The sequence below is a fragment of the Oryzias melastigma genome, linkage group LG16 (genome assembly GCF_002922805.2).
Source record: "Oryzias melastigma strain HK-1 linkage group LG16, ASM292280v2, whole genome shotgun sequence".
In the NCBI taxonomy this organism is placed as follows: domain Eukaryota; kingdom Metazoa; phylum Chordata; class Actinopteri; order Beloniformes; family Adrianichthyidae; genus Oryzias; species Oryzias melastigma.
Window position 1 is genome coordinate 28,177,507 of NC_050527.1, and position 12,032 is coordinate 28,189,538.

General features: G+C 52.3%; 2 protein-coding genes across 3 annotated transcripts in view; one reads left to right on the forward strand and one right to left on the reverse strand.

The window, feature by feature from the left end:
• LOC112136591 (CREB-regulated transcription coactivator 2) overlaps positions 1-10,709 on the forward strand; it is a 15,150-nt gene extending 4,441 nt beyond the window's left edge. The window contains exons 3-16 of one of the 2 annotated variants that reach the window (XM_024258387.2): positions 464-580; positions 2,018-2,079; positions 2,922-2,987; positions 3,269-3,375; positions 3,700-3,726; positions 4,029-4,108; positions 4,397-4,446; positions 4,516-4,784; positions 4,971-5,416; positions 7,105-7,335; positions 7,399-7,530; positions 8,218-8,286; positions 8,354-8,549; positions 8,647-10,709. In XM_024258387.2, the coding sequence (XP_024114155.1) occupies positions 464-580; positions 2,018-2,079; positions 2,922-2,987; positions 3,269-3,375; positions 3,700-3,726; positions 4,029-4,108; positions 4,397-4,446; positions 4,516-4,784; positions 4,971-5,416; positions 7,105-7,335; positions 7,399-7,530; positions 8,218-8,286; positions 8,354-8,549; positions 8,647-8,837 (2,043 nt within the window). In that variant the 3' untranslated portion in view covers positions 8,838-10,709. The remainder of the gene's footprint in view (positions 1-463; positions 581-2,017; positions 2,080-2,921; positions 2,988-3,268; positions 3,376-3,699; positions 3,727-4,028; positions 4,109-4,396; positions 4,447-4,515; positions 4,785-4,970; positions 5,417-7,104; positions 7,336-7,398; positions 7,531-8,217; positions 8,287-8,353; positions 8,550-8,646) is intronic. The other variant, XM_024258388.1, reaches the window with a different exon arrangement.
• The window catches only part of sostdc1a (sclerostin domain containing 1a), a 441,057-nt gene that overhangs the window by 185,286 nt on the left and 243,739 nt on the right, over positions 1-12,032 (reverse strand). The gene's annotated exons all lie outside the window — the stretch shown is intronic.

The window sequence follows — 12,032 nt, forward strand, 5'->3', positions numbered from 1 at the left end:
CTGCTCACCCCCCCCTCCTCCTTCTCCTCATGTGGGGAACAGAGGAGGAGGTGAATCTGTCCGTCTGAGTGATGCTCCTGGCCTCCTCTGACGCTCCTGCTGACCCCACAGCGAACCCGTCCTGCACCAGAACGTCCGACATCGTCTGTCCTCGCTGCCTCAGAAGCTGGGAAGCTCCGGACATGTTCCAGACCTTTATGGGATGGAGATGTTTGAGCTGCAGCTGCATGTGGGTCAGCACTGCAGGGGTTCTGGTTCTGAAAGATCGGATCATTCCATCAGATAAACTTCACTCCATCCCAGAGTAATCGGATTACTAAGAAACCAAAGAGGAATCTGAATAAGCTGGAGTCACGCAGATCAGAAACGGATCAGAACCAAAGTGTCCCAGAACGTTAGAGCATGGTTCTGGACATCTTCAGACATGGACTGGACTCAGAACTGATGCTTCTTCTGTTTTCAGGTGTCCTTCCCGTCCTCTCTGGAGTCCAGCAGGTCCACCCGACACCACGGCCTGGTGGAGCGGGTCCAGAGGGACCGCCGCTTCATGTCTCCTGTCAGACCCTACCGGAACCGCCAAGTATCCTTTTGGATCTCAATGATGGACCTGCTGGTCCAGTTTTACCCACTCGGGGCAGCAGACGCTCAAAATCCATCAGCAAAATACAAAGTTTGAAAAAGGGAAAAATCCTGACACGATTCTGTGGCTCCATGTTTCTCTGACTGAAGAGAGCTTTAGTCACGCGGTTTAGTTTACAGTTTGTTCCTGCTGAGGAGGCGGGCTCAAGGATGCTGTCGTGAAATGGGCGGGACCGACAAGGAGCGAAAGGCGTTCCTCAGAAATCGAGTCGTGTTACTTCCGGGTATTAAAACGGTCCCCAAAAACGACTAACATTTCATAAATAATTAGTTTTTTAGTGTTCCCAATGTGATGTGATCATATATATGGATTAGGGCTGTCAGATTAATGTGTTAATCTGACACGTGCTTGACGCCAACAATTTTTTTGACGCATTAATCGCGGATTTTCTCATACGTGCCTTTCCATACCGCGCGCGGGCGTCCCGCCTTCCAACTCACCGGCTGCTCTCACTAGATCACGGGCGGGTCTCCAACCTCCGAGCTGCGAGCTAAAACCGGCCGGCGCTAGGACCTGGAGAGCTCCTGCACTCTAACCCGGCTCCGGTTTGCGTCCAGTACCACGTCTGGTGGTACCGGCTCGCGTCCGGCGCCGCGTCCCGAGAGCTGCGGACCCCCGACGTTCCGAACAGCAAGCGCACCGGGGGACGTTTTAAATGTTCTGGAGGTTTAAGCGTGATCCAGCCCCAGCATAGCGGTCTGTCTGCCGGCATATTCATGGCGTGAGCTCCGCTGGACACGTCGCTGCATCGAGCTGCAGCCAGAGAACGCGGCGGCAGTAACAGACTGTCAAACTATCCACAGAGTATCCCGCTTTTCTCAGTCTTTAAGGTTTTAAAAAACAAAAGTTCATTGGAAATGATAAATCTCTATTTCATTTATTACTGTAGTTCAGCAGAGGAGGAAAAGATTTGGTCCTGACAAAAAATGAACAAGAAAGTGTTATGGAAATGTTATTTTTGATGTTTTTTATTTTATTTTACTGAACGTTGATAGAAGTTTTGAATTTAAAATGCCCTTCACTTGCACTTGGGCTTTTGTTAGGCATTTTATGTTAAAGTCTTTTATTGTTAAGAAAGTTTATCTCAATACAATGTTATAAAATAAAGTATTTCTGATGAAAACTATTAATTTTGCCATTCTTTTTCCTTAAAAAAGGCCACATATTAATTTGCGATTAATCGCGAGTTAACTATGGACAATGCGATTAATCGCAATTAAAAAATGTAATCGCCTGACCGCTCTAATATGGATATAGTTCCCTCTGAGAGGCAGAAGGAAATCCAGGTGTGGACCCTTTAGGGGTTCCCTCATGATGATGACACCTCTGCAGCACTGATGTCTGTAAAGCAGCTTTCCTTAGCAGCTCTCTCCTCAGGTGGACAACTCCCTCTACAACAACGCCTACCTGTCGCCACCGCCAGACGCCAGCTGGAGAAGGTGTGTCCTGTTAGCCCGCCCCCCTCCCCATCTCCAAGAACACTCCCTCGTCTGCGGGGGGAGGGGGGGCTGTGTGAAGCCTCAGAGTTCAGTTCATCCTTGTGTCCCTGAAGGCATCATTAGCAGAGCTGCTGAAGTGCCGTTGAGCAGCCAATCAGGAAGCAGTCATGTGACTCTGAGGCTGCGCAGCCTTTCCCCGCTCTGCATCAGTAACCTGAGCGCCACTAACAGGACCCTGAGCTGGCTCCGCCCCCACACCTGGGTTGCTGCTTGACTTCTTCTGCGCCCCCGCCTGCTTCTCTAACCCTGCAGCCCCCCACAGGGGCACGCTCTCACCACGCTGCACGTGCTCACAGCGGCTTCCTGTTCTCGCCGTCGGTTTCTGCTTCTCTCTGGGGGGCTGTTGGTGGTGGTGGTGGTGGGGGTCAGGAGATCTTCACTCAGCTGAGTGCATCGCGTCTGGGTCAGAGCTGGAGGGAGAGGAGGAGATCAGGAGGCGCAGAGCTGGTGAAGATGGGGCTCCTCCTCCTGCTCCTCCTCCTCTGCGGCTCCAAAAGCTGCATAGTTCATAACATTGATGCATTATGGGAAAAAGCTGATGGCTGTTTGGATCGTGAGGATCTTCCGATCCGCTCCGAGTTGGTTTGAGGAGAAAGATTTCAGGCCGATGCTCCCCGGAGGTCAGGAGGTCATGAACCCTCAGCACGCTCCGGCTGAATCCCGCCCCCTCCCGCCCCTCTCGGCTTCCTTCTTTCTGGGCTTGTTCTTCTCACTGCCCCCCCGCAGCTCTCGCTCGTGTTGCTGCAGGACAATAACTCTTTCTTCTTGTCGATCATGAAAAGGAATTGGTCTGGAAACTTCCCCGGGGATAAAGGCCAGTTTCGTCTCCCCACCACCGCACTCAACAGGTGAATCCTCCTCCTCCTCCTCCTCCTGCCTGTCCTCTTCCTTCTGCCCCCCACCCCCTCAACGTGAAGCGAGTGGTGTGTGGGTGAATGAGAGCTGCTCCTCTCTTCTGTCTGGACTCATCCGCTCTGTTTCCTGAGTTTCCATCAGAGAGAAGACGAGGGCGGGGCGGGACCGTTCAGGGAATTCTGATTCTGGAGATGTAGACCACCAGAACCGCTGTTCTGTCCAGACCAGCACCACCTCGCTGCCCCCCCTCACTGCGTATGTGTCTCACCCTCAGGACCAACTCTGATTCAGCCCTCCACACCAGCGTGATGAACCCCCCAGCTGGAGACCCCTTCACCATGGGAGGACCGGCCCTCACCCCCCAGAGCAGCAGACGCAGCGGTAAGACCCCCTTCAGTCCTGCTCTGTGGCTCCTGTGGGCGGGGCCAGTCTGAACTCCACCCACTCGTATGGTGCATTCACTGTGGGCGGGGCCAGTCTGAACTCCACCCACTTGTGTGTAGACTGATCTCTGATCTGATCTGCTTCCGGTTTTCTGAACATCCTGACACGGATCCCTGTGATCTCAGCGGCCTCACCATCTTCTCGTTGGGGGGGTGTCACTGTGGGGGCGTGGCTCTACAGCTGCTACACGATGATTGGTGGCTCCGGTCACACCACAGAATGAATGGATCTGTCTGACACTCGTCTTGTGTGTGTTTGCAGGTCAGAGCGATGGGGAAGGCAGAAGAAGTGAGTCTGACAGTTTCACACACCTGAGCTGTGAGGGAGGGGGCAGATTATCTGTCTGGGGGGGCAGGTCGACCCTCTAACTTCACAGGAGGTTTCAGACGTGGACATCCTGATCAGTGTTCTTGTTCCTCTGAATGTTAAGTCCAGGATCGTTGTGATCCAGCTGATGTCTGGAGAACATGTCAGTCAGTTCAGGTCTCGAGTTGTTTGTCAGAAGATTGGAAAGAATCGGCTTTATTTTGAAAAGCCTCGTCACAACCAAGATCCTGATCTGAAGCAGACTCCGCCCCTCTGTCTTGCAGTGTTCCCATATCCGGTTCCTCCCATAGAGGAGAACGTTCTGGACGAGGGGAAGCTGCTCAAGCCCTGGGAGACCAAGAAGGTGAGCACGTACCTGAATTCTCGTGATTCCATCACCGCCGTGGCGTGCTGCGTTCACGGGCTCACAGAAATGTGGTATCCTCTCTGAAGCTCAGTTTGAAGTTTTAATGTGGTTAGAGCGCGTTTAGTGAGACGCCAAATCTTTGGTACCTTCGGTTCCACTGACGACTGGACCAACGGTACCGTCGGTCCAGTCGTCAGTCAAAGCTTCAGTAGAGTCTCCTGCCATGTTTGACCTCCACGTCCAAACGCAGGTTGTGTTTTGTAAAAAGTTCTTTTGTGGTTTCAGCTGCCTCTGCTGTCGTCTCGACCCAAGTCCTGTGAAGTCCCGGGAATCAAGTAAGTGTGTGTCCTGTCCTGCTGGGCGTGTTGTTGTGGAGGTCCGCCTTCATGTCTCTTTTGCTTCAGCGTCTTCACGTCTCCGGAGCAGCCCTCCACGCCATCTCACAGCATCCCCTCCGCTCTGAACACCGGCGGCTCGCTGCCCGACCTGTCCAGCCTGCACTTCCCCTCCCCCCTCCCCACGCCGCTGGATCTGGACGAGCCCGGCTTCCCCGGGACGTCCTCCCTGAGCGGGGGCAGCAGCACAGGGAACCTAACCTCCACCCTCACCCAGCTGGGCATCAACGCCGCCAACGCCGCAGGAGGCAACGGCAGCTTCCACCACGCCGCACCTGGTACGTAGGGGGGGTCGGACCGTGTGTAGGTGTATTGGGGGGGCAGTACCTGTAGATCGTCCTCGCTGACCCCCCATGAGGAATGGATGGACCCGTCTGCTTTCATTAAGCTGTGTGAGCGGGGTGGGGGTGGGCGGGGCAGGTGGGTCCTCAGCTCTAATAGACTCTTCTTCTCCCCCCCCCCAGGGCTCCTGTCGTCCCTACAGAGCTCCCCCAGTAACCCCTCCCTCCAGTCGTCGCTCAGCAACCCCAACATCCAGGCGTCCCTCAGCAGCCACTCTTTCTCCAACTCCCTAAGCTCCGCCTCCCTGCACTCGTCGCTCAGTAACCCTTCGCTGCAGTCGTCTCTTAGCTCCTCCCCCTCCCTGCCGTCCTCGCTCAGCAGCCAATCGCTGCATTCGTCTCTCAGTAACTCCTCCCTCCAGTCAGTGTCTGGCAACAACCCCAACTACAGCGGCGGCATGGGGGGGTCTGGGACAGGCTCCTCCTTCTCCCAGACGTCCCTCAGCACGTCGCCGCGGAGACGGGCTCAGCTGTCCCCGCTCATCCTGCCCATGGGGGCGGAGTCACGGAGGCATCATTCCAAGCAGTTCTCCCCCATCATGTCCCCCACGCTGTCGTCCATCACACAGGTGAGACACGCCTCCCCAGGTGAGACTCAGCTCCCCCCTGTACAGGGGGGGCTCTTAATTGTCAGACATCAGCGTCGTACCTGCAGCAGAAAAAGGTTATTCCAATAATTGATCAAGTTGGATACCGAGAACATCCAAATGCTTCATTTGTGGAGTCGAGATTGTTGAGAGTTGGACTTAGTAAAACAGCAAACTTTATTAGGGATGCTTAAAGTTAAAAACAGAGAGATGCAAAAACTGTTTGTTTTCACCGCTAAGATGAAACCACAGGAGGAAACAGGATCTTAAGTTTCCAGTTGCTTTACTTTGTTGGGGTAAAAGTTTGGGATGCTCAACAGGACATTTTGAAAACTAATAAAATATTATTTAAAAAGAGACCAAACTTGAGGAATATCTAACGTGTAGTTAGTATGTGGGGACAGGCGCTAAAAACCATCTTTGTTTCTTTTTAAGATGTAATATAGGAGCAGAATTGAAACAAGAACTGTTTTCTTCTCACTGACCCGTTCCTGTCATGAAGATTTGAAGCCCAACGAGAGAATTTTCTTTGTGGTTTTGGGCAAATATAAAATTGAATTGAAGATATTCAGACTTGTGATGAGTAACGAATATGTTAATGTGATTCTCTCCTCATGAATGGAACACAATAAACAAACATCCTAAATGTGGGCGTGGCTAACAAGCTCCTCCCCTGGTGAATGTCTCTCTTAATCTGATTCTGATAAACGTGGTGAATCTACTGGGTTCTGATGAGGATCAGAAACTCTAAGTCTGTCCTTCCTCCACATTCCAGTTCACACAATAGAAACACACAAACATTCAGTCTGTGAATCCTCGGATCTTATCCTCAAATGAAACTTCTCTAGATGTTTTCTTGAATTTATGGGTGTTTGAACATTTGTTCCAGGTCCGGTTCAGGTTCTGGGTCTGGTTCAGGTTTCACGTCCAGTTCAGATTCTGCTTCTAGTTCAGGTTCTGGTTCTAGTTCAGGTTCTTGTTCAGGTTCAGATTTTGGTTCTAGTTCATTTTCTGGGTCTAATTCAGGTTCTGGGTCCAGTTCAGGTTTCAGGTATAGTTAAGATTCTGGTTATAGTTCAGGTTCTGGTTCTAGTTCAGATTATGGTTCTAGCTCAGGTCCTGGCTCTGGTCCAGGTTCCCGGTCCGTTTCAGGTTCTGGGTCTGTTTCAGGTTCTGCTTCTAGTTCAGGTCCTGGGTCTAGTCCAGGTTCTGGGTCAGGTCCTGGGTCTGGTTCAGGTTCCTGGTCTGTTTCAGGTTCTGGGTTTGGTTCAGGTTTCTGGGTCTAGTACGGGTTCTGGATCTGGTTCAGGTTCTGGTTGTAGTTCAGGTTCTTGTTCAGGTTTTGGTTTTGGTTCTAGTTCAGGTTTCGGGTCTAATTCAGGTTCTGGGTCCAGTTCAGGTTTCAGGTATAGTTCAGATTCTGGTTCTAGTTCAGGTTCTGGTTCTGGGTCCGGTTCAGGTCCTTGGTCTAGTTCAGGTTCTGGTTCCAGTTCAGATCATGGTTCTAGTTCAGGTTCTGTTTCTGGTTCCCGGTCCGTTTCAGTTTCTGGGTCCAGTTCAGATTCTGGTTCTAGTTCACGGTTTGGATCTGGTTCAGGTTCTGGGTCTAGCTGGAGAGTTTTACTTTGAAACTCAACACTTTACTTTGAAAGTCTGCCCCTCCCCCACAGGGCGTTCCATTGGACACCAGCAAGCTCCTCCTGGATCAGCCCCTCCCTCCATACCCGCTCAGCCAGCCCCACCAGCAGCTGTCCGGGCCCCAGCAGTCACACCAACCGGCCCAAATGGGTCAGCACCACCAGCAGCACCTGCACCGCAGCCCCCATCCCCGACCCAGCACACAGCAGCAGCTCCAGAACCTTCAGAACTTTCGCAACCAGCAGCTGCAGCACTTTGGAGGGGTAAGCCGGATCGCCTCAGGTTCTGGTTTCCACAGACCGGTTCTGATCTCTGTCTCACTGCAGAACCAGGCGGCGCTGGGATCACAGGTCAAGACGGAGAGCATGCTGGACCCGTGCGTTCAGAACCCCCACTCTGTGAAGCCGGAGGCGGAGCCTCAGCACCAACAGGGGAGCGTGGCCCCAGACCTGTACAACGTAAGCACACGGCTGACCGGATCGGACAGAACCGGACTTCTGAGGTCTGCAAAAGCAGCTCATGTGCAGAAAAAGGTTCTGCGGTTAGTAACCCAACGGGTCAGAACTGGACCTGCAGCCAGACTCCTCATCCTGTCCTCCACTCAGCAATCTGTGGTTCTGGATGCTGAGAGGATATGAAGAGTTCTGGCTCTGTCTGACTGACCCACTTCACCTCTGTTCAGATTCATGTGGGTCAGGTTCTCCCAGGGTTCTGTTCCTTAGCACAACTGAGCTGTGCAGGCTGATCAGGTAGAGACTGGGAGCGGCACAGAAACCGGTTTCTGTTTGCTAGGAGAACAGAGTTCTGTGAGATCGGTTCTCCACGTTGGGTCAGTCTGGACCAAAACCTAGAACCTTTTTAAAGGTCCGGTTTTAAAACTCTTTCCTGACTGTGGGAGCACAGAGCTCCCTCTGCTGTCAGCTTCTGGACCTGCAGCTTCTGGATCTGCCGGTTCTAGACCTGCTGGTCCCGGACCTGCAGCTTCTGGACCTGCAGCTCTCAAACCCGTCGGTTCCAGACCTGGTGGTCCCGGACCTGCTGGTCCCGGACCTGCAGCTTCTGGACCTGCAGCTCTCAAACCCGTCGGTTCCGGTCCTGCTGGTCCCGGACCCTCCTCGCTCACCTGAGGTTGTGTTGTGCTGCAGGACGCCTTGTTCAGCTCGCTGATGGACGACCCGTACCTGAGCCTGCAGCTCAGCAAGTCCCGTCAACAGGTGAGTGTGCCGTCCCTCTGCGTCCGTCTGCTGCCTCAGGTAGGAACCGGTCTGAACTCTGGTCCAGTTCTTAGCAGAGCACCCGGCTGACGGGCTGTCCCTGCACCACGGCGGGCTGAGCTGCGACAAGAACCAGCTGTCCTCCAACAGCCAGGGCCCGCTGGACCAGCAGGAGTCCGGGAACCAGCAGCTGCTCAACAACCAGAACCAGAACTACGGCTGCGGCGACGGACGGCACAACGTCCCCAACATCATCCTCACAGGTCCGTTAGAGACCAGAACCTCTCGGCTCTGCAGCTGTAGAACCTGCTCTTTGAGAGGGGACCAGAACCGAACCGTTGATGTTGCTCCTTCCTGCAGGAGACTCTCCGACCGGTCTGTCGAAGGAGATCGCCAGCGCGCTGTCCAACGTGCCCGGCTTCGAGATCGACTCCTTCTCATTGGACGAGCAGCTGCGGATGGACCCGCTGTCTCTGGACATGCTGGAGAGCGACCTGATGCTCGCCGACCCCGCCGTCGAGGACTCGTTCCGCTCCGACCGGCTCAAGTGACGCCGCCGGCGCCCGGGAGCTCCACGAGGATCAACCGACCCGCCTGTACGACAGAAGGAGAGCGCCAAGTCCCCGCCGTCTGCAGAGGACGCGCCTAGGTGGATGAGAGGGGCGGAGCTTCTCCCTCTGAGGCTGAACGCTCTGAAAACGCTTGAATCCAGAAGTGCAGGATGCTTGTCTGTCTGCGTCTGCTTGTCTGCTCACAGAAACCAGCAGCGCTTTTAGGAGCTTCAGCTTTATGCATGCTGATATGCACTTAGCCTCCCATGGCTCCGCCCCCGGGGGCGGGGCCTCGCTCTGCTGCATCAGAAACAGGAAGTCAGCCATCACTAAAGTCAGGCTTGTTTCCCACTGTGATTCCCCGCCTTTCTTCTAATATGCAGCAAATGGAGGGAAAGCTTTAAAAGCTCCGCCCCCGCTAGCTCCAACAGGAAGTGCCATGGTGGCGGAGCGCGGCCTTGAGAGCCAACACCCACCTGTGGACTCGGGTTTATGCAGAAGCGCTCTCTGGCCTGAAAACGCTCCCTTCATCCTAGTTCATTTGACCTGCAGGGCGCACGCTGAAGCCACGCCCCCCGAAGCCACGCCCCCCATAGTTCAATCCCATTCACACTTGGGCAGAAAACAACAAACGAACAAAAGAGATCACTTCTTTGTCTAGATGTGCTCGCTACAAGGTGGGCGGAGCCTCACCCTTACAGCTGCGCAGCACTGAGCTCTTGTGCAAATGACCCCGCCCACTCAGGTTGCATACTTTCCAAAATTATAATCTTTTATCTTAATTTTCCGTTTTGCTGGACAAAAGGTCGGTTCTGTCGGTTCTGTTGGAGAAAACCCTGGCGGTCGGAAGAATCTAGAAGATCCGTTGATCTGCAAATGGTGTCCTCTCTGAACCACCTCCAGAAGATCGGGCCAAAGCGCATCGCTTTTACCTGACCTTTAAAGCTCCGCCCACTCGCTGTGATGAACAGATTCATGAGCGTCTTCAGCCGTTCGGATGAATCTGCACAAAAACCTGAAGAACCGTAACCAACCAACCCAGGTTCTCCGGGGTTCTTGGTTTGTTGATCCGATCCAGACCACCGTGGAGATTCTGGTGCCAAAGCAGAACCGGTGAGTCCAAAAGCTGCGAGAAGAGGAGGAGCTTTAAAGCTGCTGCTGCCCCCCGCAGGTCGGTGGGGATGCTGCAGCCTCTGAGCAGCACCAGAACCAGGCAGGCCCATTTTAATGAGCTCTCAGAACCACCTGATCAGAATGTTTTCCTCTTATATCCCTGGAACGTTTTCCGTCTTCGTCCGCTGCGCGGCGCGTTTTTCCCGACTTCAGAAAAAAGTCCAACCAGGAACTTCTCAGCTGATCAAGAACAAACGCTTTCAGGGGAACCAGTTTCCAGATGTCAGTGAACGCACCCTTACACTTCAAAGCCCCACAATGCACTCTGATGTCGCCCTCTCGACCGTGTGTGTGAGTCTGTGTGTGAGAGAGTGTGTGTTTGTCACTTTGCTGCTGTTACCCATCAAGCCTGTTGTGAGCTGATGTGCAGTTCCAGACTTTGCCTGTAGGGGGAGATGCTGAGCGTGCACATGTTAGGGATCAGTTAAAGGCCATATTTCTTATTTTTTCATATTTTTTATTGGTGTATTATAATTTGTCACAATATTAATGTTTTTTGTTTATTTGTTCTAAGAAAACTGAACCTTAAAGAATTAACGTAAGTTTTGTTTTTGTTCGGATGTTCGTGTGATAACCAGGGAATGTGCAGAATGTTGTACATATTCATGTTTTTAAGCTGCTCCTGCAGCCGCCCAAGAGATTTTTAAAGAGACTGTATCTCCACATTATTTTACACAAAATAAACCTGTGAAACCTGAACGCATCACGGCCGTCTGTGCTGCATTCACAAACCCTCACAAGACAGGAAACGTAATGGGGAGTTTTATTTTGAAGGATAACTGTTTGCTGCTGCCCACCTTCATCCTCATCCAAACCTTTTTGAAGCCTCCAGAGCGGTCCATTAAACTCTCAGGTAAGACGACCCGCAGACGGTTCTGAAGAACTGAAGGAGTTAACTGCATCCAAACTTTTACCTAAATCACATTTTGACAATTCCATTAGTATTTAAAATGTACTGGATACATTTATACAAAACTTTGATGAAATTATAAGTTGAGCAAAATAAACCAAATTTTCAATTTGTAGAATAAAATATTTAATGAAACTAATAAATGACTAAAGTAAAACTGCAAACGGATAATTGAAATGAACCGAAATTGGGTCAGATCGAGGCTTTTCATGCCGGTGTGGGCTGGGTCCGTTAAACCGCCCGTCCAGCAGGGGGCGCCAGAGGACGTTTGTTTCTGGATTTATCGGGTTTCTCTCAGGATCGATAACACAAACTGACTTTTCACGTTTTTGAAGCAGAACTGTTTCTACAGTACGGAGCACATTTTTTACGCATAAAACCTTTGAAACCTGAACGCATCATCGCTGCTTTATGTGGTGCATTTACTGACACCAGGAAAAACAAACTCACAACGCGTCAAATAATGAATTGGCCTATTCATTTATTTATTTCACTTCATTTTCTGTTTCTACCGTTACGCGTGGAAGTCGTGGTTCCGTCCGCGTGCACTTTTACTGTCTGGAGAAACTTCGTTGGCAGAACTTCCGCTCAGCTGCTTTTATTTTGAAGTGAAGCGGAAACGGTCCGCTTTGTTGTTACATCGCCTCACGCACTCCAGCTTGAGCTCGCGGCAAACATGGAGGTTCCGTGACCATGAAGCTTCAAGGCGCGCTGAACGAACCAGGTCAGAACCGCTGGTACCGTTGCGAGCGCGTGCATGGTAGACTGTCATCAGGAACCTCAGTGCATCCATTATCGGACAGATGCGGCCCCGCTCCAGGTGGCGGAACCGAACCTTAGACTCCGAACCTTATTTATGTTGTTTCAGTTCTGAAGCTGTTGCGGTCCACTCGGAGCGGGAAAAAACCCCGAAGCCGAACAGCAGCATCTGGACCGTTATACAAACGCAAACAGCGCGGTTCTGAACAGAACCTGACTGCAACCGATCACGAAACCATCCGGCCTGTGGTTCTGGTTCTGGCTGCAGACTGCGGGTCACAGAGCCGTGTCCGGTAATGGAAGCAAGGGTCCTGCAGCTGTTCGGGCCTCCGTTTGCTTCATGTGACGTCATT